This window comes from Carassius gibelio, chromosome B15, assembly GCF_023724105.1.
Source record: "Carassius gibelio isolate Cgi1373 ecotype wild population from Czech Republic chromosome B15, carGib1.2-hapl.c, whole genome shotgun sequence".
In the NCBI taxonomy this organism is placed as follows: domain Eukaryota; kingdom Metazoa; phylum Chordata; class Actinopteri; order Cypriniformes; family Cyprinidae; genus Carassius; species Carassius gibelio.
The window spans coordinates 8,533,713-8,561,577 of NC_068410.1; the positions used below are offsets into that span (position 1 = coordinate 8,533,713).

Below are 27,865 nucleotides of genomic sequence, written 5' to 3' on the forward strand. Positions count from 1 at the left end.
TCCAAGGCTTTCAAGGCTATTTTATTCACTTAAAGGTCTGATTAAATTATTATTTTCTCTTTATAGATGAAGCCAATGTATTTTTCGCTAGGAATAATAACGTTACCTACCTGATGGAAAGGGTTGCCAGGTTTTTTATTTATTTACAACAAATCCCTGCCAATTGCTACCTACTGTAAAACTAACCACCTTTCGAGGGGTTTCCCGGTAAAAATCGGGTTCTGAGGGCCAAAGTACACTTTATTGGAGTTGCTTCAACTCGCAGACATGAAAAACAACCCACAGTCATAAAGTAACACAAGACAAAATTTACGCCCCTGGTTGCACATAATACATAGGTCACAAATGAATTAACCTTTAACATTTGAATGTTTTTTTCTTCTTCTTCACAGAATGTTTAGGGCTCAGAGGTACATGGATCAATATGAAGTCCACCATTATAAAGTCTTTATTTTGCAAAGGTAATAGAAGAGTTTAATTATTCCATGAATCTGATATATATTCTCGGCGTTTTGCTTCGTTTTCAGTTTTTCTTTACTGCTGAATTTAAACATAAATGCCATAATGTGGTTAAACTGGCTCATCAGTATTTATGCAACAAATCAATAAATGATTAAATAAATGGTTTGATTTTATGTCAACAGATCAGTGAGATTCAGTGAGAAACTAAAATCAAATACCGTATTTTCTGGACTATAAGTCACACTTTTTTTCATAGTTTGGCTGGTCCTGCGACCAGGGTCGGCGCCAGGACATACAAAACGCGCGTTGGCTGTCACTGAGCCAGAGACGGACGCGCTTAGAGCTTGTCATATATCACAATTTATATGCAATGTTTTCAACCACATAATATTTATTTTGGTTTCATACATTTAAATATAGATAATCACTAGTAAAACAATACATTGGAAGCATCAAAAACTATCTAATCAAATGTAATTTGCAGACGTGTTTTATTCATATATCAGACACACATAGCAGAACAATAAGGTTTACTCTATTCTTCGCCCAGTTCAACAGCCACTTACTTTCATGTATTTCGGGAGAAACTGGGGAATTCAAGTGCTGTACGTTAAATCCGGCTGACAGGACTGAACTGCAGCGCTCATCTCGTTATAGATCAAGATAATTTATAAAGAAGAATCGGAATATCAGATAGTTGACATGGTAAGCAAGTTTGCATATATATTTTAATAAAAAATGAAAAACTAAATAAAACGAATAGCAATACATCTGTTAGTTATTGTGGCTGCTGTGTTGTCACGTGACAATCATGACGCGTCGCCATGGAAACAAGGGGTCATTTAAAATATTTGAACTTACGCGTGAAAGAAAATATAAATATTTTTAAAATCAACCCCAAGTAAACAACAATATCCAAGTTAATTAAATATTTTTTATTGAGACTATAAAAAATAATTCTGTATCTATTTTTACGTGGCTACTCCACTGATCCAAAGCACTGAAGTACAGCCTGCATAGCTCAACTTTATCAATGATGTTGGCTCCAGTTGTTTCTTCAACTACATATTCAGTCAGGTTCTTGTTTACCTGTCGCCTCCGTTTTGCTGAAACAGGTGTATTATTAGTGATTGCTGTAACTGTGTCACAAAGAATGCAGAATTCATCTTCGCTGCGGAGATTGCGCACACATTCGGCAGGTGAAGATACAAGTTTCATCTCAGTTAAAAGGTCTGTATCCTCTGCAGAATGATATTGGCAGGATTGAGCAACAAAATAACCTAGGGTGGCAACGATTTAATTAAAGGTTGCGTTAACTGAAACTGAACATTGAATGATAGGCCTATCTCAAAATGAATGCTGTTTGTCTTTTTTTTTTTTTTTTTTTTTGACATTTAAAAAAATTAAAATAGGCCTAAATAAAACCAGGCTATTTAAACCCATATTACAACTATCTTTAGTCGAACTATTTTAATTTTTTAAAATCCCTTTCAAGTTTAAAGATGTCGTTTATGGCTATAGTAAAATGTCATCAAATTGAATTGAATAATCCTTGCACATTATTCATATTATGAAATAATTTGTAAAAAATTGAGCATTATAAAGCATTTTTAGATTAAGCAAAAAGGGAATGGACCATTTAGTTAAGATCAAGCCTAGTCCCGCTCTGCGGCTGCCCGATCTTGATCTGCCTAGCACTTCTAGCACTAAATTTTCTGCCAGGGTAACTGCTTCCTATCCACTACATAGTGCACTATATGGGGTGTCATTTTGTTGTGCTGTCCGAATTCTGAGTGAACTATTCCATTCCCTACATTTGTCCACTACTATTATTTTCTAAAATTAGGTACATGTAATATAAAAGTAGGCTACATATGGCAGTGTTTTTGCAACAGCTCCAAGTCTCACTCGCAGTGTAGGCTATACGTTACTGTCCAATTCCGTTAACTTATTTATTTGTTCACTCCTTCCTGATATAGTGAAACTGCCATACACTATGGATTAGTGAATGAGTGAGCGATTTCAGACACAGCATGAGTCTCAACGGCTGAAATCGCGCTCCGAATCAGGGTGGTGTGCTGACTAGAGGTGAGGGGGCACAGTAACCTAGGTGGCCGGGGCAGGCCCCCTGGGGCCCCCTCGTGGCGCCGACCCTGCCTGCGACTTATAGTCAGGTGCGACTTATTTATCAAAATTAATTTGACATGAACCCAGAGAAAAGATTACCGTCTACAGCCGCGAGAGGGCGCTCTATGCTGCTCTGTGCTCCTGTAGTCTAACACTGAGCAGCGTAGAGCGCCCTCTCGCGGCTGTAGACGGTAATCTTTTCTCTTGGTTCTTGGTTCTAAATAAATGTGATTTTTTTTTTTTTTTTTTGGACTGATGTGACTTATACTCAGGTGTAACATACAGATATGTTGACAAGTCTCAGTATACTAATTTATAATTTAAATGTGTTATTTTCTATGGTCTGTGATCAAAATTCTCAGCTCAAGCACCGATGACAGTTTTATGTACTACATCACAGTCACTGATATTCTTCAGATTGTTATTTTGCTATTTTAAATACTTCATTTTGACGGGTACATTACGCCATCCAGCGGTTAAAAACTTACTGTATAATAATTTAAACAAAATAAATAATAGAAGTAATTTGATCATAGCTTGAATTAGAATTTTAGAATATTTTTGAAAATATATTTAAAAAGACAGATAGATATATAGATAGATAGATAGATAGATAGATAGATAGATAGATAGATAGATAGACACTAATGCTGTTAACATAGAAACTTATTGTAAATGGTTGCTGCATAAATAATACATTAACACTTTTCGTGTTTAAGGAGTGTTGGATTCTGGTGTCCAGAAAAATGCCACACATCAGAAGACATCTGTGCTTATCTTGTGATGAAACGGAGCTTACTATCTGATCCTGGAGAAGGATGGTGTAACATCAGAGCTCAATAAGGAAGCACAACAGTAAGCCTTGAAATCATTTATTGAAAAGACAAAGGAATGGAAATTGCTGTTTTTGATTTGTAAAACATTCTTCTGTTGTTTCTGAAGTTTCAGGTGTGTTGAACAATGACATGATCGAGAAGATACCAGAAGAAAAGAAATGCAAGGCATACACAAGTCGCTCTGCCTGCTGTCTTCTTAATGAATTTATAAAGCAACATTAAACGCTGTGACATTTAGAAGACAAAACGGAAAATAACCACTTCCATCATGGTAATATGGCTTGGTAAATCATGTGCTTTTATTTCTAGTGCATACTGACATAAAGAGACTGTTACAGTTGTTTGGTACATTGGAAACTATAGAGTCTGAAGCATTTCAGTTCAGTTTTTTACTGTATGTGTTTTCACTGTTACATAGTCAATTGGAAAGAATTCTATTACAAAAACCTCTGACATGATGACCTTTACCTTTTCAATGTCACAACCTTCATTTTTAGGGGTACTTTAAGAGATGCAGTTTAAATACTGTTTCAGATGCTTCACGTGTCCCATTGTTGCTATACACTGTACAGTTTTACAACAGAATACTATATTTAGTGGCTTAAACAAGTGGCTTTCACTTTGCACATGTTTGTAAAACCAGAATCATGACACTATATAAAGTACAAATGCTCTCCTGATTCAGAATTCATTGCTTTTGTGGGCCAGAATGATCAAACTGTCATTTCTAATGCACTATTTATTCATTTTTTATTTGTTTAATACATTCATAGAAAACAAGGAATAAAACTAAATAAAAATAATTTAAAAAACAGTAGTAAATGCTTCAATAATAAGGTTAACTATGGCAAGTACCCTGCAAATTGTTATTTTATAAATTTGGCAACTTAAAAATGCAACAGTGTCTGTGTAACTTCATTTTCCCTTTTTAATGTTCATATTCTCGGCGTCTTCATATGACATATATGCATTCCCTTTAATGATAAGGTGTCTATCATGTGCATTAAAAAAATCCCAGCTGTACTTCACAACACGTTAGCTTTGCGCACCTTGTGAAAACCACTGAAGGCATTGAACCGCAGATAAACAAAACAACAAAACTTTGAAAAATAACATTATTAACCATTGTTTACAAAATAAATAAACTTGCTTTATAACCTTTTTTTTTCGTGAATAAAATGCATGCGATATGTCAATTGTGCTGTTGTGGTCAGTGATATGTAGAAGGCCATGTGACGTATAGGCGTAGCTTTTGAAATCAGAGGCACGATGAACCTACAAGCAGTTTTATTAAAGCACAATGACAGCCTGGTTACTTTAATATTGAGCTTCAGCGCACTAAGAGAGAGTGGATCTCTAAAGCCATATTACAGCAAATCAATGGTGATCCGATTTACACCATATGAAACAAATGCGTACACATGTACTGCAAGTCAGTGCACCAAAGGTCAGTTTGATGTGAGATAGCGCCATCCGTAGGTCATTCTTAAGCTGCTGCATTAATGATTTGCCCGAAAAACATTTATTGATCACTATTTTGTTCCCTGCAATTTAATGGAGGGTTTTTTTTTTCAAGCAGCTTTTAGGGTTTAAAAAAAAAAAAAAAAAAAAAAGACTTTTGTGAAAGCACAGATAGCTGCCCTCGGTCACTGTTACATTCACAGCGACTGTGTTATTACTTGCTTGGGTTCGATATACATTCATTTAGGAATGGACTGTTAACACAAATCAATGCAAATTGCTCAAATAGGGATGCAACCTTCATGAAGCCCTGGGTTTTCTGACATCAGCATGAGTTAGATGGCTGGAAATTTGTGTGCAGAGACCTGTGCAAAGGAAAACAAGAAATGCCAAAGAAGACTGTGGAGCTTACAGTATATTAACTCTTCCATCACGGTGAGTTTTTACTGCAGGTATCGGTAGACTTTGAAGCAGTGGTTTCCGGAGTCTGCCACGGCCACATGGCCATCAGACGTGAGAGCCAGACCCTGCGGACCGTACAGAGGATCCGCCGTCGTGTTGATGTACGACAGGAAAGAGCCAGAACTGTCAAACACCTAAACAACAAAAGGACTTTTTAGTAATTAATTAGCATCAACATTTTTAATGAATGTCCATTAAGTGAATTCTAATGTACTATAAAACTTGAATTATTTGCTTAAAGTAAAAATATATAGTTTTTTTTTTTACATTTACAAAAAATCTATAATTTAATTAGAAAATAAAATTAAATAAAGAGTTTAAGAGTTTCTCTCTCTCTCTCTCTATATATATATATATTAAATAATAATAAGAAATTAAAAAAAAAATTAATACAAAATAATCAAATAAAATCAGTTTAAGTGGTTAAAAGTTATTGCAAAAATGACTAAGAAAAGTGGAATAGATTCAAAAAAGTGGATAAAAGTGGATAGATAATGTAAAAATACATTTAAATTAATAAAATACAGCTAGATAGCTGAAAGTTAAAAAAGTTAAATAGATTTTTTTATAGTAAATATTTATATATATATATATATATATATATATATATATATATATATATATATATATATATATATATATATATATATATATATATATATATATATATATATAAAATGTTAAAAAAAAACATTTTATTTGGAATAGAAAAAATATGTCTCTGTGAGTAATTACACTTTGCACCTGCTATTATTTTTGATCTTTTGTTATGTAAAGCAATACAATTCATACATTTTGAATTATGTCTCGTGAGTAAATACAGTACTTAAGTCATTGTCTATAAACTGTAAAGTCACTACATAATTTTTTTTATTACTTAAATGATAAAATAACATGACAAAAACGAATAGCCTACCTGTATCCTACTGTTACCCCAGTCTGCAACAATAATATTCCCATTGCCATCTACAGCCACACCGGTGGGTGCGTTGAACTGGCCGTTCCCCTCGCCGTGTGAGCCAAATTTAAACAGGAACTCGCCATCAGCATTGTAAACCTGCAGGAAGCCATAAATCCAAAATAGTCCAAGTTATGACATGTGGAATAACTTACACAGCGAAAGAGAAAAGCTTAGCGTACCTTAACAGAATGATTGTGGAAGTCTGTCACAACAATTTCATTCTTGTTGTTTATGGCCACAAAATGAGGACCTTATGGCCATAGAAGGAGAAAGACAGAGAGAGGGAGACCATTACATTCTCAACATGTTGTTTCGTTTCTAAGGAACTATCCAGCAACACAGAGAACACTTGATTCATGCAACCCCTACCTACATACCAACAAAATAAAAACCTCTCCTGTGGATAATCAAGTATCCTACAAGGCTTTTTATATCATTCTAGATAACCTCATTCAATAATCAATAATTCAATCTAACTGCACAGAATTAAACTAATAAATCAACTAAAAATTAATCAAATTGAATGCTCACTGAAGGCAGGGGCAGATTTACTCTGTTTTGGCTCTGTCTGTGTATTTGCAGTACTTTTGTCTGCAGAGAAACAGAAAGGAACATCTGATTAAAACATGATCTGGCCATCAGTTAAATGCTGATAAGGATATATTACCTGCAAGTTGCCTCTCTAATGTTCCTTTGGCACCAAATTTGGTCACCAGCTTGCCGTTGGATTGGAAAATGAAGACGCAGCAGGCTTTGTTGTCTGCCGTGATAATATGACCATTCTTGTCCACGGCCACTCCTTTAGGACCCATCAGCCGCCCTGCACCGATTTTATTCTGCCAGAAAACCAAGATTAATCAGATCAATGTGGCTAATATTCTTGGAGTAACACAAGCAACATAAATTAGTAAAGGCTATCTGATGTTTGGAAAAAGTTAGTTCAAACTAAATATATATTTTTAAATGTTGACCACAAGAGTTTTGTACTAGTTTTAATATTATATATTAATAATTGCAATTACAAATCGTATTTTTTTGATTACAGTTTTATAATTTTTTTTCCCCATGACATATGTCTAGAAATGTCTAGAAATGTCTCAAATATACTTAATACATGTTTTTGGTCTTAATGCTCTTAATGTTTAAATGCTGATTCCTTAAATATTTATTATTATTATTGTAATTATATATATATATATATATATATATATATATATATATAAAATACGTATTTTTTTAATTAATTAAAATTATGAAAGAAATGTAACTGACCTTAAACTTGCCGTCTGGAGAGAAGATGCTGAGCCACCTGTTGTCATAGTCGGCTACAATAATGTCACCATTCATATCCACTGCAATGCCAGTGGGGCGCTGGAGCTGGCCAGGGGAGCGACCTCTGACCCCGAACTTCAGTTTGAATTGACCATCATTGGAAAACACCTGGAAGATCACAGAATGCAGCATAAAATTGATTCTGGCCAAATGGTACACATTTATTCATATATCCATCAGTTAATGGCTGTTATTCTTACCTGTATGCACTGGTTGTTGCTGTCAGCGAGCACGATTCGCCCGTTGCTGGTGGTAGAGATGCCCTGCAGGTTGGAGAACTCCCCCCGCTCTCGACCCCTCGTCCCTGTCACATCAAATAAGACGTCAACTGACAAATTGTGACGCAGGCCAACAATAAACCAGAATGCAGAAATTATATTTTCATCTTAGTATACTATATATATATATGATATATACTACATATACGATCTGAAATGTATTTGAAATATGACATTTTTGGCATACAGCGCAATTGTTGAAGTAGAGTTTGAGAAAAAACCAACAGCAAGCATGCAACTCTTGACTCACCCACTCTGTAGATGAGTTCATCCTCAATGGGATTCTCCTTCTTCTTCGTTGTACTGTACATGCTTGAGGGTCTGCGCACCGCCTTCTGGCGCACATGTCCTCCACCCCCTCCACCTCCGGCGGGAGACTTCACACGTCTCTTCACGTCATCGGGTGACTGCGGGGCGTCGCAGGGTTTGACGGCCCGCAGGCGGAAGGGGCTGCCCCTCACTGGCTGCCCATAGAGCAGGACAGAGAAGGAGAACTCGCCCTCTGAGCGGAGAGTGTAGCCGATCTCGTAAGTGCCATTCTTGTTGTCTGTTATGTCCGTTTTGGTGACGGTTCCATCTGGACCGCTGATCTGAGCCCTCAGTGCAGCATTTCCAGTCTTTACTAGCTCACCGTCTTTGTCCTAGGGAAGCAGTTGGAGGATTTTGTTACAAACTTAAATCAAGCAACAGCATTTATCACAAGGATAGTCCGTCTGAAATGACCAGTGGTATGTATCTTGCTCAAGGGCACAATGGTGATTTTCATAGATCAAATTGACATTGCAGATATTAGAAATTTGTATTTTTGTATTACAAAAAAATTACAATTTAAACTTAAATAATATATCTGACAATAAAACAAAAAATAAAACTTAAAAATTATTTATAATCATATATAAATAAATGTATATACTGTGTGTGTGTGTGTGTGTGTGTGTGTGTGTGTGTGTGTGTGTGTATTATAATTCATGTTTATAAAAAAAAACTATTATTTTTAAAATTATTTTTCCAATAAATAATTATTTTAACATATGTAAAATAAATGATAAAATAAGTTAAATGAAAAAAAAAAAAATATATATATGATTTTCATATATATATATATATATATATACTTTTTTAGATATTACAGATTTTTTATTATTTAATTTCATATACGGTATTTTTTTTAATTACATAACATTTTAATAATAAATAATTTGTCAATAATCAATAAACAATTATTTCAATAAATAAAAATAAAAAATAACATTACTTTTTTAAAAAAAATCTAGAAATATAACCCTAACCTAACCCTCACCTAAGCAATTATTAATTTATTATAGATTATTTACATATCTGTATCAGGCCAAATTTTGATATCAGTGTTTACAGTAAATTACACAGTATGTTTTCAAACTGAACTCAAACATCATCACCAACCTTAGTGGTCACTGTAACAGTGGCATTTTGTCCAACAACAGCATGTCTGAGACCCTCTCCAGTGGCCACACTGGTGTGCCCCACAGCGCTGGTGGTGAGCAGGACTCCCAGGTTCTGGATGGAGCGGCGCAGCCCCTCTGTCTCCACCTGACAGTCCAGGTGGCCGTTCTCATGGGGCTGCTCAGGGAAGGCGTGGCGGGTCAGGGCGCCCATCCGCTCCCCCATCTGCTTCTGCACCAGGAGCACCTCGGTGGGGCTGCCATGGTTCAACGCCTGCTCGGTGAAGCTACAACTGCTTTGGATGTTTTCTTTCCCTTGAAGTAGTGCAGTGAGCTGTGCCTGCAGCACCTGCAGCAACATAAACATTTGATATAATTACAGATGTCCCTTCAATTCAATAAAACAAAACAAACAAAAAAAATATAAATGTAATAAAATATCTGAGCTTTAAACAAAAAAAGATTCTGCGTACAAATAAATGTTAATTTGGCACCTAACTGAGACAAAATAAAAAATACATTATTTACTAAAATTACTGGAACTGAAACTGAAAAACAAAAACAAACTGAAACTGAAAAAAAAAAATATACATACATACATACATACATACATACATACATATATATATATATATATATATATATATATATATTACAAAAAAATCATACAACAAATTTATTAAAACATAAATCAAAGTTCGAATTAAAACTAAAAAATACAAAAGCTAATTCAAATCATTAATAATTACAAAAAATCAGCTTGATGTAATCATATGCACATCAAATAATACAATAAAATAGGAATTAATGTAACAAAATTAATGTTCATTTTTGTTTTTTTATTTTTAGATATTAGAGATGTAAAAAACTATTTTCAATTTCTTTACACAATATTTAAATAATCAATAATTTGTTAATAAATAATTATTTGAATACATAAAATTAAAATCAATGCACGAAAATCAAAATTAAATTTAAAAATAAAATTAATATAAATTATAATTAAATTTGATATGTAGTAATATTAAAATATTAAGTATAATTGTAAGTAGAAAACTGAAAATATACAATTAATTCAAGCTAATTCAAAATAAGAATAAATGCTATAAAATAAATACTATTGCTCTCTGTCTCACTATACATACATACATACATATATATATATATATATATATATATATATATATATATATATATAAACACACACACACATGTACTGTATGTAAGGAGTAAGTTTTCACCTTCTGCTTGGTACCGCAGATGTTCTCCAGGTCAGTGATGAGGGCAGTCTTGCGCTGATGCAGTGCTTTCTCCAGTTCCTCGAAAGTATTGCTGATCTCCGTCACTGCCTCATTCTTCCTGTCTGTGAGCTGCTTGGAGATCTCATCTACCAGCTCTATAGCTGCAGTCAACTGAGGAAGCCTGCGGATGCAGAATGACGGCAACATTCAGTCAAACTTCCCAAGGAGAATGTGACTCATGTGACTCAGGCAGCTGAGCTTTGCAAACACAACAGTAACCATATAAGAATGTTAAAAAGAAGGGAAACCAAAACTGTAGTATTAATAAGTAACCAAAAAAAAAGAAGAAGAATGATTCAGTGTACAGTATAAAGAATGGGTTAAATATGAGCTTTAAATACTGGCTCAGTTTAACAGTGAGCTTAGTATTATTTTTGGCTGCATGAACCTGTTGCGAATAGCATCCAGCTGGTTCTTCAGTGCAGCTTTGTGTTGCTCCAGAACATCCCGCAGTGGGACAGTCACGTGTTCTCTGTGCTCTCCTTCTGTGCATTCCAAACACATGGCTGTTTCACAAGACTCGCAGTAAAACTCCATCACCTGCAGAGGGCGACAGAAACTCATTCAAATGCTGCACACTGTGACAAGCTGAGAATTTATTTATTTTTTTATAATAAATTCACAAAAACTTCGATTGTGTTGTTTTTGTGAAATTGAATGTATTCGTTCAATGTACTGTAATTTTATTGTTATTGTATAATGTATTGTATAAATAAATAAAAAAACGTAAAATTAATTTCCACTATAAATTACTAGTGTCGATATTGTAAACTAAAACAAAATTTTTTTTAGTAAACTTAAAAAATAAATCAATAAAATAATAATTAAAAAATAAGATGAATAACATGAACATTAAAAGTCTTTGTAGCTTAAAATAATAATCAAAAAGGTTTAAGTACTAAGATTATGAAAACTCAAAATTAAAAGGAAACCTGAAAATATAAAAATCAGAACTAATTCAAAATATTAATAAAATACTATAATATTATAAATAATAATAAAATATCACTGCTGGTAAATGAGAATTTGCTAGGGTTATTCCTATGCACATAACTACAAATAATTACATCCATTATATATATATATATATATATATATATATATATATATACATACATACATACATACATACATATATATATATATATATATATATATAATATAATACATAGTATGTATGTGTGTGTGTATATATTTATTTATAATAATTTATAATATCTCCGACTTGAAACTCGCAAATGTCCCAATACTTGCAAATGTCCCAATACTAATACACAGTCTTACCACTTGTTCAAAAGTGTGTACTTTTCCTATCAGCAGTGAAGTATGTACATGTCATTCGTAGTAGGTACTGCACTGTCAGGATGTGTGTGTGCATACCTTGCCCTCGTGGTTGGGGCAGGAGAGGGGCGGGGCATATGTAGCAGCACCGGCTGACTCCAGCCCACTAGAGGCCTCGGGACGGGTGCAGTCTTGCTCCCTCTGCAACACCTCCATCAGATTAGTTATGAAGAAATTGTTCTGCAGTGCTGCAACACCCTTTTCAGGCAGGATGGAGGTCTGTCTGCACACCGGGCAGGAGAGGGTCAGGGACTGAGAGGGGATGTAGTTCTGGAGGCATCTGTGATGAAAAGAGTGCGAAAACAAGTGCAAGATTTACAAGCAAGCTGTGAAGATTCCCTCCGAGGTCGAATGGATTTTAAATGCACTGGGCGTATCCTGAGACTTGTGGTCTGTCTGTGTTCAATTGTTCAGTCTCATTAAATTACAGTCGTAAATATTTTGACAGGACGATATAAAGTAAAAAAAAATGAGAGCTATTATCTTTCATGTGAGGACACATGAACTGTTGACAGAAGCGGAAAAAACTGAGGCTCACATTCCAGCTCAGTGACGGCAGAGGGAATACGGTCATCTCTGGTTTTGCCTTAATGGATGGATTTGAAACATGACATCATATGATAGCCAAAAAAATAAAGCAAAATCCTGCATCTGTGACATTGCTTTGCTTCTATTTAGGTCAAACTGTGCATGTGCACTGGCGTGTTGGAACTGGATAGGGTTTTTTAATTTATTCTCTATTCGGTTGTTAAGTGATGACGTGAGAAGCGCTGTTTCCGGGTCCAAGCCTCAACTCATTTCACTTGAGAATACGACCTCAGCAGCCGTTTATGAGCACTGTTTATTCATATTAATAATTTAAGCTAAACACTTTCAAACTTATGGTATATACTACAGTCTCCGTGCTCACAGCATCCCAAACACAAAAAAAGTTTATATATATTTTTTAATATTTATATTTTCATTGTCTGGCTATCAGGGACTTCAGTATGGAGTTAAAGGTTAAGATTATAACTTTTTCGCCAGTATTCTTATCACATTGTGAGTTTATATTAGCACCTTTTGTTGTTTTCTCGTGGTAACTGATAGAGCGTTTGGACACGGAAGCAGTGCTAGGTGACGTCAGACTTAACAAGCGAATAGGAGCAGAGCAGCAGACCAACGGAATAGAACAAGGGGTGAGAGTGTTGAATTTTTAAATTATAGAAATAAAAGACTAAAAACAATGGGAGGCAGCCAATCACTGTGAGGTGAAGGCAGTGGCATCTGTCACAAATATTTACATTTTGTTACATATCACTCAGTAATCATACTCAGTAATTTCATATACATATTACTTGTTATTTTAACTCAATATTATATATAATTAATTTCAAATGCAGAATGTTTGTGCACTTAGGCAATTCAAAAATAAATACGGCTTTTATTTTATTATTATTTTAAAATGAATACATATGACATTATTGTGACATATTTTCAATGTGGCTAGGCTGTGCCACGATTAAAATAAGTGCATTAAATTTACTATGAATGTGTAATCAGACTAATTTGATTACATGATTCAGATTCGCTAATTCAGAAATGGTTATTATTGAATTGAATATATATATATATATATATATATATATATATATATATATATATATATATATATATATATATATATATATAGCTATTTTAAATGTAATATATATATTACACTATTTTGTACAATTTTCAAAGTGGCAGGATAGTTTGCTCTGCTATAATACAACATTAACAAAAAAATAAGAAGATATTGTACACTGCTATTTGCCAGAAAAGGTATTTTGTACTAAAAAACGTCAAGGTACTATCATGCTACTAAAAATGAGGCTGATTTAGTGTTTTAGTTAGTCATTCCCCACACCGGATCATCTTCAAGTCAACCAGATTCCTGTGATTTTACAGCGTTTTGGGCGCATTTAGTGGATTCTTTCCACACCAGTGAACACAGAGTCCTTAGCATATTGTGAAAGCAGCATTAAGGCTAAGATTGCTTGATTGAAATAATTTGTTCATTCATACATGAGTTTACCTCTCGCAGAAGGTGTGCAGGCAGGGCAGGACTTTGGGATTGTGGTAGTGCTCCAGACAGATGCTGCACACCAGGAACTGCTTGTCTATTTGACGCACCACCGGGCTGGTGCTGCCGCTTTCCCGCTTAGCCATCGTGAGAGGCATTCAGATGAAGAGACAAAGGCCTCTCAGACTACAAGAGAGAGAGAGAAAGAACGGTAATCTCTGAATACAGCTGTAGCTCTGTCTTTTCACATAAGCAAAGGGAAACTTGCGTAAAGGTGCATGACAGGGGTCGACTACATTTTTAAAAGCAGCAGTAAATACAACCATATATATATATATATATATATATATATATATATATATATATATATATATATATATATATATATATATATATATATATATATATATATATATATATATATATATATATATATTTGTGTTTACATAATATACGTATGTATACTGTGTATATTAATAAATGCACACACATACATGTATATATAATTTTATATTTATATTTAATTTATATTTAAATATAAATATTTTATAGATACATATGTCATTTTTCTTCAATATATGTGTGTGGATTTATATAAATATGCACAGTACACACATATATTACGTAAAATAAACTTTTATTTTGGAAGCGATTAATAGCGATTAATCGTTTAACAGCACTATTATTTATTTGTTTGTAAAAGACATTAATACATTTATTTAGCAACATTAAATTGATCAAAAGTGAGACAGAAAACATCTATATTGTTACAAAACATTTATTTTTCTAATTTATGCTGTTATTTTGAATTTTCTATTGATCAAAGAAAAAACAAACGTAACATGTCCACAAAAAAATATTCATTGTTTTCAACATCGATAATTTCTTGAGCACCGAATCAGCATATTAGAAAGATCATGTGACACGAAGATGAAAGACATTTTTATATTATATTAAAATAGAAAACAGCTGCAGCCATCAGCTATATCCATGACACACATCCATGTGAACATCTGTCAGCTCAGACTGAACAGATTAACCCTGATCCCTCCATCTACTAACAACATGTCCCTGTTTCAGTATCAATGAATGTGCATTCAAGCATCAGTTTATCTTCCACAAAAACAAATGGGAAATAAAATCCCACAATATCCAACACATAACAGTCTTTCTGTTACATGTCAGTCTGTCTGTCTGTGTGGATGTGTTTGTGAGCACGTTTTTTTGTTTGTTTGTTTGCTGTATAAGGGTTCATGCGGTACCTCGTCTGCTGTATTTTTCAATTCTGCCCCACATCTGATTCGGTTTTTTTTTCTTCTCAATTTTAGGATTAGAGTGTGAGGATTTTGTCTACTGAAAATATGACTTTTATATTCCATGTTGCAACACAAGCCACGTGCCAGGCAATTCGCCTTAGACAGCAAGAATGAACAGCTAGAGAAACACTAACTGTACAAATACTGTAAATTAAATGATTTGTCCATGTAACATCTAGTGGGTCATAGGAGGCAAGATCACACTCAATTTTTACAAATCATGTGTATTAAAATTTTGTCTACTTAATTCAGTTATTAATTATAATTTTTTTTATATAATATTATTTTGTCACATTTTGGCCCAGACAACTAAGGAATAAATTTTTTCATTTATTATCATGTAATCAAATTTTTTATACAGTAATTAATTACGTATTATTCATTTAATTATTAATTTATCATTTAGGCATTTTTTTTATATATTATTGTAAATATTACTTCAATAGCTAGACTATGGCAGCATAAAAAAACTTTTTTTTTTTGTTGCCCGTCTTAATTTGTTAGGAAAGACGCTTCAAACAGACTGTATTTCTTTCTCTGACAGCCTCGTTTTTAGTCGTGTCAAATAAAATACGGTCTGTATCTCACATTAATGCAGTCTGATGAATGTGTGAGAAGACTGGAAAACTGCAGACTCATCTCTCACATCCTGAGACTAGAAGCCTCCCCATTCCCTCGTGACTAACCTGTAACGTCAGATGTTCTGTACTTCATGAGTAATCTTTCATTTCCAGCTTGTGGAAAAGCAGTTGATTGCGGCACCCTGGAGCTGCGGAGTTTCACTCTCTCATATTCTGTTCTCTTTATCCTCCCTTAAGCTGTTTACTCAGACTTTAATAAAAAACACATTTGAATTATTATCTATCAAAGTGCTGCACCTCTCATTTCTGTCTTCACAGGAGGAAGGGGAAAAAAGGAAGTCTTTAAATTGCACTTCCTAAAAATCCTCCCAGTTCCTTCCTATGTGTTAACAGCAAGAGAGAGAGAGACAGAGAGAAAGCTTAACTAGTCATTGCTAGTCATTGGGATGAACAGAAAGAGGAGAAGACTTGTCTCTCTCTGTCCAAAAAAGGCAGCTGTCCTTATTATTACAGCAGAGGGAAAACCCTAGGGAAATTTTACTAACAGTAAATTTCACTCGCCGATAACATTGTTTATTTGCACACGTCTGCGGCTGTTTTTTCACTAAAGGAATTATGCAAATCAGGCAACGGTCATCCAAAAAAGCAGCGGACCTCTTGGAATTGGCATACTTTGTTTTGACCAAACAGAATCAGCGCACTGCCTTACTGTCACCTGAACCAACACTTTTTTTTAAAACGCAAAATATGTTTTCAAGATTTAAAATTGAACTTCTTTTAAATTAAAGGGATATACACCCAAAGATGAAAATGTACATTAATTACTCAAATTCATTCCGTTTCAAACCCATAAGACCTTTGTTCATCTTTAGAACACAAATTAAGATATAATTTATGAAATCCGAGAGCTTTCTGACCCTTCATAGATAACATTGCAACTACCATGTTCAAGGCTCAAAAAGTTAGTAAGGACATCATTAAAATAGGTCCTGTGACATCAGGGGTTCAATCGTAATGTTATGAAGCTGGGAGAAAACTTTTTGTGTGCAAATAAAATAAAATAAATGACTTCTATTCAACAAATGCTTCTTTTCTGTGTCAGAATTCGATACACATTCATGACAGTTCTATGACACATGCAAGGATTAAGATTTTTTTAAATATGTATTTTATGTACAACTTTTACCCAATTAAATATTTTAGCGCTTGACATTTTATTAATTTACATGAATTTTCCAAGCCAAAGATTATTAAATTACACTAAACTCGGCTTCTTCATATATGCAGGTTTTCAAAGAAAAACAAAAAACAGTTTTTAAAAGTGAGAATTAATAAGAAACATCATGATTTAGGTTATAGCTTATTTCGATGCTAGTTTTAGCTTGTATGTTTTGTTTTTTAATATTTTAAGGCATCTGGAAAGTTCACTGAAGCCCCCCTATTGGGCCCCGGGCCCCTGATTGAGAACCACATTTAGTGCATGTTTACATAGAAAAACTATGCAAAAGGAGTGTATTGGTATTGGTTCTGTGTGAACTGCCCCTACTGCTACCATGATCAGTAGAAAATGCATACATCACAATGCAAACATCACTTTATCACTTCATTACTTTTTGATAAATAATTGGACTAATTTAGCATAAAAAGCAGTAAAGATAATGAAGACAGAATGAGTGATAGAAGGATGAATGACAGTCGGTGAGACTATTAAACATGTTAAATCCAATCAGTTCCAAAATGGCATAATCTCTGCAGAGACACAGAACAAGGGATCAACAGACAAACCAATACTTTTTCTGACTTCATTTAAGACATACTGCTGCTGCACAGAATAGAAAATGACCGGTAGCAGATACAGGTGGAGCTGGGGAAGGTGTAGGGTCTCAGAAAAACTCTGAAAGCACGCCACAAGAATCTCAAGTGATATTAGCCAGTCAAGCTGTAAGCTCATTGGCTGCATATGCAGCATGAACCAATCAGATTGTGCCAACCGGTTTAACTCTCTGAATGTCATCAGCTATGTTAACAACCCGTCAACCTTGCTCCATCTAGAGTTATATATATATTGGCCTTACTGTTTAGTTACTACACACTGGTGTTAATTCCAGTGTATACACACACAAAACAAAACAAAGATTACCCATAGTCATGAAAAACACACCAGACAGGGTTGTGGATTTTCTCCAGCAGAGCTCATTGTCTTGTTTCTAGCATGTTCTAGCCAAGCCCAGTAACCAAGAAACACCAGCGTGGCCCACCTCGCTCTCTCGCCCCACCCCCTTCACCAGCAGCTCAACGCTGACATCACAGCAGCCCTTCCCACTTTTTTGACCGCTTCTCACCGTCTCTCCCTCTCTCGTCATGCTTTCTAGATTCTTATGCTTACTCTCAGCAGAAATTTCAAAAGACTAGGCCTTAAGGCTGATTTATACTTCTGCGTCGGCCTACACATAGATGCACTCCCTTACGACGTAGCTTGATGTGCACCTCTTCAGAAATCTAACAGCCCATCAATTCTACGCGGACCAAAAGCAATGTGACTGGTCTGCCAGAATCCCTCCCTCCATATGTACTTGAGTTGTGTGTGTGTTTATGTGCACTTTAATAAATCTTAATGTTACACCTTCTTATATAAAATAAAACAAAGCAAAGAAAAAGTGTCATCATTTATTATCTAAATAGCATTATACAACAGTAATTGTCCACGACAAACAATGTTGATCTGCCGTGGTACAAGTCCTTGTGGAGATGGAAAGGGGATCTTCTCCTGTTCCGTTTTTGTCTCCTTTTGTAGTTTTAAATAATGATTTAATGATTTAATATTTATTTGCCGCTTCTCCGACAAGCCGCTTCTTCTTCGGCTTTTGTCGTGGTACTGCAGGTTACACCAGAAACATGCACGTGGACACTGCAGACTAGTGGTTTGCATGTGTACTGCACATCGATGTGGACAATGGCACAAAAGTATAAATTAAAACTGACGCATAGCCTACGGCGTACAGGCTACGGCATAGGTCTGACACTGAAGTAAAAATCAGCCTTCAGTCTGTCTGTCATTAGAGTCTTACGTCCTAATACACACAAAAATTTCTTTCGAGTTTTTGTTCAGATGTCATATTCAGACTCAAGCTTAAAATGAAAGTTTGGACATTTTAGCTTAGTTTTTCAAAGGCCATGTTGTCCCACAATATGGGGTAAGTTGTCACAAAGCAATATGCAATATTAAAAGTACATGATGTAATATTAAGAAACTGTTTCTGTTTTAATGTTGCTTAGCGTGTGAAATATAAACTTGTGGCCATAAGCCATATTATGTGATACTCTCACCCAATCTTTCTCACACTGTGTTAATGAGCTTAATGACCCCCCGCAGCCAAAACGGTCATGAACAGTCTGGATCAGATACACGACACCTCTGAAAACACATCCCGACTATATTCACACCCTCTCAAAATCTGGTCTTGAGGAAAATGTTTACCCTTGGTGAAGATATTAAATGAGGTCATTTTTCTGTGTTCAGACAGCCAGCCCATTACTCCAGTGATCCTTCAGAAATCATTCTAAAATGCTGATTTTCTATTCAAGAAACATTTTTTCTCATTGTTGAAAACTGTGCTGTTCACACAGTATATACCACCAAGTGAGCCTCTACCTCAAACTTCACAAGTATGTCTTTAGATGTCCCAGATAGCTTCAGATTCAGAATAATGAGGACCCACTAGCAAAAACTGCAGTATTGCAAGTACTGCTCTAGAGTACTTTCTACAGCAGTCAGTACATACTTCACCATGCGCTGATTTATGGTTTCCTGCTGAACAGATATCGTTTATGCATTGTGTTGAAGCATAAATATTAAACAATAGCTATACTTTGTACTTTGTAGTATTCATCATCTGATCTGAATGTTGCTAACGGATAAAAACAGCCAACTAAATGAAAAAAAAAAAAACTATCAATACTATATAAAAAAATATAGGTTACATAATGCAGCATTTCAACAAGCTAATCTGTAAGCCTTCTGGGTTGTATTATGCACAAGGTTTTAAGGGCCTTTAACATATTTCTTTCTTAATAGCCCATTCTACGACCTTTTCTCGGCAGGGATGGCATTTAATCGGATTGTAACAGAGGCTTACGTTCCCAAAAAAAAAAAAAAAAAAAACTGGTCTGGTTCTAATCTGCCTGGGACAGAGACCGCCGGCCCCCCCGCCACCTACAGCTCACAAAAAAATATTAAGCTGCCTGTTTAGGACAATAGAGCTGAGCAGAGAGCCCAAGTCTGCATCATTTCCATAAACTCCACTTTCTTGCAATTAATCAACATTAGCCAGACAGCTCAGCAAGACAGCATGCGACTCTTTCTATTACCTGGGTCTAATTAGGATATTGCATGCAGCAAGCAATAAGCAGTTTAACCACAGGCCTGAAGAAAACAATTACAAAAGACCCTCTCGACACAAGAAGTGAGGTCTTAGTACAGATATCTGCATGCTCAGACTTTTAAGGAATCTTTGAAATCTACAGACCACAAGGAAGCAGTTGCACTGACATATAACTAGGCTGATCTTGCATGCTGAGAGAGTTGCATAAGCGGTATTTACAGTGTTGTGTTTGGGGAGATGCCATGAGTCACAGAGCGCTAACAGAAGAGATGCATCTGTGCTTCTTTATCCTTATATGTCAGGTTTAAAATGAACAGACGTGGGCTGGAGAGGCTGGAATGAAAGAGTTATTTCCTGACGCTGCATCCACATCCGGTCTGTCTATCCATTAATGATGAACAAACAGGACAGACTGCTTTTAAGATGGCTCGCAGCACTGACTGAGGATTTGTAGTATTGCACTATATGCTTCACAGTTGGACTGTGAACTATGAGTAATGATCTTAGTGTTATTGCTCTGTCTATAAATCTATAAGTTCAAAGTTCAAGGTGCTGTATTTAACATTTGAGTGTATAATTCCACTGCTTATTAAAGGGATAGTTCAGTTTCTGTATAGAGTACAAATAGAGGATAATTAAAGAATCTTTAAACAGTTTTCTTTCATAACAGTTCATGGCGACCACATCTGTCAAAATACAAAAAGGACAAAGAACAGCATAAAAGTGGTATGTATGACTCATGTGCTACATTCGATATCTTCTGAAGACAAATTATATTGCTTCTTGTTTATCCAGTTCACGAACTGGACTGAAAGATCCATTTATAAATCAATAAGATCATTAAGTCAGTGATTTGAAGAATCATAATCCTAAGTAGATTGAAAAACACTGGCATCAATAGTGTTCATCTATTTCAGGCCTGTTCAATAACAACAAGGACAATAACAAACGATAAAGATATAGTTCTGAAAATTATTCCAAATATTAAAGAACATTTAGAAATATAAAAATAATTATAAAGGCAGAGAGATACAATACCATTGGAATCACTTTCAGAACAGTTTTTTTTCCAGCTGACGAACAATAAAAACATTGAACAGAATCAATCCTGCTATAATGAGCTCGAGAATTTAAAAGGGCAGACAAGCATGCATTTAGAATAAACAGACAGATCTTGTCCGAACAAATAGATACTGTTGCTGGTGTAGACTGGACACTAACACAGTTTACAGTTATAGCTATCGTTCTTAGTGTTAATGGGCCTTTAAATGAACACTCCACTTTTTTTAGACTCATTTTCCATCTCCCCTAGAGTTAAACAGTTGAGTTTTACGAATCCATTCAGCAGATCTCCAGGTCTGCCGGTAGCACTTTTAGCTTAGCTTAGCATAGATCATTGAATCTGATGAGACCGTAAGCATCTCATTCAATATTGACCAAAGAGTTTCTATATTTTTCCTATATAAAACTCTTCTTTAGTTACATTGTGTACTAAGACCAACGGAAAATTAAAAGTTGCAAACTATACTCTAATTCTGGCATAATAATCAAAGAACTTTGCTGCCATGCCATGGGTGCAGCAGGCGCAGTGATATTACGCACTACGCAGTGCCTAACATTAGTACCTATTTTCAGACTATTTTTAGTATGAGAGTATAGTTCCTAGCCATGTCAGCCTAGAAAATCACAACTTTTCATTTTCCGTCAGTCTTAGTACATGATGTCACTACAGAAGAGTCAAATTCTGTCATTATTGAGCGAGATGCTAACGGTCTAATCAGATTCAATTATCTATGCTAAGCTAAGTTAAAAGTGCTACCATCAGACCCAGAGATCGGCTGAATGGATTTGAAAACAGTAAAACTCAACTGTTTAACTCTAGGGGAGTTTTTAAAAAATTAGCATATTTTCAAAAAGAGTGGAGTGTTCCTTTAACTTACAATTCTTTTGGGAAACGCAACCCAGTCTGATTCATCAGTGAATCATTCGGTATAATTTGTGAACAGAATCAATAATTCAGTGAAAAGAAGTGACTCAAATAAATGATTCGTTCATCAAATCTGACTAGTCCAGTTCAAGTTTAAATCACTGATTCAGTGATTCAGTTGAAATTGTCTTTTTTTGTAATTTTTGGAGCTTGAAAGACAGTCGCTATGATGTTATGATCTGTCAAGGATGTGTGAAGATTCTGATTCTTCACAATGATACTTTTTCTATGAAAAGAGTGTAAATATGACTAAAGAAAAACAAGAGATTTATTTGAAGTGAGCATGTTAATGCAATCAGTGTCACAATAAACAGTCATATAAATGCAGAGTGGCTTACTGAGACAATGATGTCACTCTTTTGGATCTATGTACCATCAGATGAACTAACAGTCACCGGCCATTGTTGCAAGAGAAGATGTGATCCGTCAACCCTGATCTTAATCCACACCCAACCAAGACTGGATATCATCACAAATGAGACAATTCATGAATTTCTTATCACATTTGATCCTGAATAACCCAACAGTGCTGATATGAGGCATGAAGTCCTGCTGCGCCGGCCCAGATGTCAAGTCCATTGAGAGATGCTTGGCTCCCGTTCAGCCTAATGAAAGCCTTGTCTGCTGTTCCGCACAGCTCCCTGCATCCTTAAAACTAGATGGATGAATCTGTCCATTAATGCCAGTTACTCAGTTACTCCATATCATTTACCCAACGATTATTCAACAACATATTGACTCATTAGTACACTGTAACAAGCAGAAGGATAAAAATGAAGCCATTTGTCTTGTGGGAAATGATATAAGATGCAGGGAAATTTGCTGTAGTACAAATTACGTATGACACATTTTCCGAAGCAGACATTAGTCACACAATATCTAAACTTGTGTTACTGTCCACCAGCAGTGTGGTGTGGTCATCTGGACATCTGCACTAACCTACAGTAGCATAACAAAACCGATCTGGGCATGAAAGCAGATTGAGGAAAACGTCATGTTTGTTTGATTGTTTTATTTAAATATGAATTTATTTATAAATATAATTATTTTTATATAATTCATAAAAATAAACTAGTAAAAAAATGGTCTGAAAAACCATTTCGAATGGTGTAAATTTATTTATTTGTTTATTTACTTATTACATTTAATAGGATATTGCATGATGCATTAAATATGATATAATTGTAATGAATTACTATTTACACTTTTTAACTAAATTGGGCATTTATAATAATTTATAATTTATTACATATGCCAACTGTAACTGTTTTATTTTTCTTGATATTTACACTTTTCAAATAGGAATTGGTTATTTCTGTAATTTCTTCTTTTAAAAAGACAACAACAGTCTTTGTTGGTAAAATTATGCATATATGCATAAATTAGGTATATTTACATTTATGCAAAGAGAGACTAGCAACCTTAAGCTTAACAGTAGTTTAAATTTGCAACCATTTAAATTGCAAATTAAATGAGCATAAATATAAAATGCATGCTTTTATTTATATTTTACATATTATAATATATTGCATGTTCTATTGTGTGTGGTTGGTTTTTATGTTTGCAGTCCACTGATTATTCATTTCTTATGCTGTCAAAAACAGAAATTAAACATTAATAAAAAAAAAACATTCAGTTGTAAAAACAATACCAGTCAATCTGATAACTACTTTATAATAACTCCAATACTTTATAATGACTCCAAAAAAAACTTATTTTAATGTCTCATTACTTTGAGTGCACAGGTTAATAGAGTTCTTTCTCTCTCTCTCTCTCTCTCTCTCTCTCTCTCAAGAAGGAGATAGATCCAACACATTCAAAAAAATCTATCACACACTACAAATCTATAGTCAGCGTGATTGGATTCACTGTGATGCATGAGTGCATTTGTGTGTATCAAGTTAAATTCTGTACACACACACACACACACACACACACACACACACACACAGAAATACACATTTCTGCAAGGTCAAAATATTCCAGACCACCGGGCGCCACCCAGTCCCCTGTCAACTCGATGGCAGGACTGCAGAGTAAACTGTCACTCACACAAAGACGTGATTCCCGCACATCGATTCACCTGATACGTGCTGCTGTCTGTCTGCTTTGCTTAACATCAACCTGTCAGCATCTGTCCAGCGTGAACCTTCACCAGTCCCGGTACAGACACTAACCATGACACGACAAGCAGAATATTGACTTCTCCACAGCTATTCTTCTTGTTGGATAAAATGCACCATCAACAACAAGCAATCAAATGATTTCATTTTGTTCCAATCGTCACGTTCAACACCAATAGCACGTTATCTTCATCACAAATCTTGCAGTGAGTGTAGCATCTCACTATCCAACCTGCTAGGCTCAGAATTCAGAAGCATTTAGTAAGCAAACAACAAAAGGCCACTGGATATGCATTTACATCCTACTCAGAGCTAAAGCAGAATCACTGCAGCAAAACATTTCTACATGTCACTGATAATGCAGTTAGATAATGCACAATCTGTAGATAGGGAAAAAATGTGGAACTGCTGACATAAAGACTACTCTTTCATCCTTTTTCTCAAACAGATGAAGACAAAGTATAAGGAACAGCTGAGCATTTACTGTGCCAAAGCGGGTAACAGCTGCAATATTGAGCAGATGGGGCTGGTGAAACTTTCTCAAGACTACTGTTTCTACTTTATTTTAGCAGATTGAAGATTCCCACTTTACATAGATGTTTCTTGTATCAAAAGAGGATACGGTATAAGCTTAATGGAAATGGGGTTATGTTATTATTTTATGAAGAGCATTATGTTATTATGCTCTTCATGTTATCTTAAAACTAGTATCTCCTTGGTAACTGAATGGACTTATTGTATCATTTCTGTGGCAAATCCATCCAATGCCACTTGTCTAATGATCGTGTTGGCAGTCTTTCAGTATCTGGACTACATATCAACATTATATATTTAATCGCTACATGTACTGTATCAACACAACATGGAAACCTGTTCAGCATAATTATACTGCCTTTGTCACCAATGCACCTGTCATTTTTAAAACAATCCCAATTAGTCTTGCGCTGCTTTTACACCAAATGAAATATTTAACATGGGTTTTACTCACTTCGACAAACCGCAAGAATAGTTAAATAACATGGAACATGATGCATGGAACACCGGGCCTAAATTTTTCCCAATTTTCTAGTGAAATTCATGTCATGCATGAGCAATGGTGCATGATGGAGGAAACTGCCTGAAAAAAAAAACTGTAAAAGCCATTATATATATATATATTAGTGCTGTCAAAATTAGCGCGTTAACGCATTCGATTAATTTGAAATATTTAACGCGTTAAAAAAAAATAACGCAATTAACGCGGTTGCAGTTTTTTTTATTTCCAGTTGTGGCCATGTGTGTTCAACGTGCAAAGAAATATGGATAAGACCAAGGAAGGACTTTTAGACGGAAAGTTTCAGTATAAAACTCTGCCGGATTACTCTTCATTCTGCCACAAGAAACATTACTCTTCATTCAGTCTGCCACAAGAAACAGCAACATTAAAATCATGAACTCAAATGTCATTGTTTAAAAAAAAAAAAAAACAATGACTGTAACAGTGCGTAAATCAGACCTTTCTGTAAAGCTAACGTTAATAAGCTTAAACGAAAATAACGAAATAATTGTGTAGCGGAGTATTTTTTGTACACAGTGCCGCGAACTGTCAATCACCCCTGTACGCGTTGATCACTGTCCTCCTCAGCTGCAGCAACTTGCGCTCTCTCTCTTCATCAAGCTTTAAAACAAAAAGGGGACAAAAAGATAATATTGTCTTTGTGCATAGGCTATAGATTAATTAGATAAATGAATATCTAAATTTGTGCCTTGCCGTCTACGGTATTTTTTTAGAACTTAGAAAAGAGATGCTGCAGCCAATGAGCAGCCAGCGGGGGCTGCAGGACGACTCAACCTCCTCAGACAGTTTTTAATGTTTATCAGACAATAAATACTCAAGATTTTGCTTTAGTATAACTCACAACGAGTTTCACACACCTTCTCCGGCCACGTTGAGTTGTTGACACTTACAGTGGGAAAAGCGACACATGCGCTATTCACTTGTATAACTTAAGGGTGAATGGGTAATGTAGTTTCTGCTCTGGGTGGGATGAATTAGGAAGCTTGCATTGTGAAGGGCGCTCTGAAAATCGGCAGTGCAGGTAAAAGATTAAAACCTCTATTAAAACAGATGTCCAAATGAGCGTACCGGTACGCTACAAGCACGTTCTGGGCGCACGGAGAGGTGGCGGTACGTTCAAGAGCTATATTTGGAAGTGGCGGTACCGGTGCATACCGGCCCACTTAAAGCACTGGCAATGACTATACTTTGGAATTTTTTTGCAGTCCACTTAGAATTCAACATGGAAATCATTTTTGTTTTTTATTGGCATTGATTGTTTTGAAATTCAAATGGTACTTACATGCCTGTGTTTTTATTTCTGTAATAAATATGGCTTTCAAGCCAACAGTTAATTTGGAGGATATTGATGGTTTATTGCAGGTATGTTGTTTACATGAGAAAATCTGTGTTACAAGTTAAACAAAAATTCCAATAAACAATCATATTTTGAATTTAAATAGTTTCTTTATCTTGAGTTTACATTAATTATTTACATTTTACATTTACATATCCAAAAAGTTTCAGTCTTTTAATTGCGATTAATCGCGATTAATCGCGATTAATTTTAAAATATTGTGCGATTAATTAGTTAATTTTTTTTAATCGATTGACAGCACTAATATATATAATTGTTTATAATATTTACTAAAGACATGCAGTGATATTTTAAAGTATGCATTTTAAAAGTCATATAATGCACCTAATTCAGATCATTTATCAGTAGACATTGCATGAACTTTACTAAATATGTACTTCAGGAGACAAAAGAAGTCTATACAGGAGTGGTTACAGTGTAAGCGTATACTAACAGCTATAAAAAAGTGCAAATATTATGTGATGGCATGACATTCATTCTGCATTCACAGTGAAACAAAGAAACATGAAGACAGTCACATATACCGTGTCAAACTCGATGACCTAAAGCACAGCCTCATGACATACAGGGGAATGAATCTACATCCTGCTGATATTTTAAGACTTCCTCACATCCTCGGAGATGGTGGACAATGAAACTGTAAAAACCGCGAGGAACGTTTAGAAAGAACAGAGGCTGATTTCAGCCGTAAAACCATAGAGATGCGTGTCTCCTGTACAAATGTCAATGAATTATTCAACATATGTATCAGCGTATTCACCGCAATGACAAAACTAGTGCACTCACGTGAAATTTGGGCCTGGTTTAGAGCAGAGTCATCATGAATAACGAGATGAAGCGTTTTTCATCGTCAATATCTGATAAACAATCCGGGTTTTACGGTTTATTTTGCTTTTTCATGAAAAACTGCAGTCCTTTTCTCCGAATGGGAGAGTCGGTAAGGAGGGGACGGTGAGCTGAGACTGTGGGCGTGTGCGAATAAAAATGATGTTCGTTCATTGGTTAGCAGCGGTATAGGAGGAGCTACGGTAGCCAA

At 35.1% G+C, this 27,865-nt stretch overlaps 1 protein-coding gene and 1 long non-coding RNA gene across 4 annotated transcripts; one reads left to right on the plus strand and one right to left on the minus strand.

Annotated features, from left to right (window-relative positions):
- The first annotated feature begins 223 nt into the window (after nt 1-223).
- Nucleotides 224-3,672, plus strand: LOC127972766 (uncharacterized). The gene is made up of 3 exons (XR_008157149.1): nt 224-461; nt 3,309-3,444; nt 3,532-3,672. It is a non-coding gene; the product is annotated as an uncharacterized LOC127972766 (long non-coding RNA).
- On the minus strand, nt 3,446-27,803 carry LOC127972765 (tripartite motif-containing protein 3). 3 transcript variants are annotated; one of them, XM_052576528.1, is made up of 14 exons: nt 27,616-27,803; nt 14,039-14,212; nt 12,022-12,262; nt 11,030-11,181; nt 10,582-10,762; nt 9,342-9,689; nt 8,170-8,560; nt 7,842-7,945; nt 7,582-7,749; nt 6,977-7,145; nt 6,841-6,900; nt 6,489-6,559; nt 6,265-6,405; nt 3,446-5,482 (listed from the first exon to the last, which is right to left on the minus strand). In XM_052576528.1, the coding sequence occupies exons 2-14, from the start codon at nt 14,182-14,184 to the stop codon at nt 5,330-5,332; spliced, it is 2,325 nt and encodes a 774-aa protein (XP_052432488.1). In that variant the 5' UTR covers nt 14,185-14,212; nt 27,616-27,803; the 3' UTR covers nt 3,446-5,329. The 3 variants fall into 3 exon arrangements, with proteins under 3 accessions (XP_052432488.1, XP_052432487.1, XP_052432486.1); XM_052576527.1 differs by lacking the exon at nt 27,616-27,803 and adding an exon at nt 27,354-27,463; XM_052576526.1 differs by lacking the exon at nt 27,616-27,803 and adding an exon at nt 16,029-16,234.
- Nucleotides 27,804-27,865: the final 62 nt, after the last annotated feature.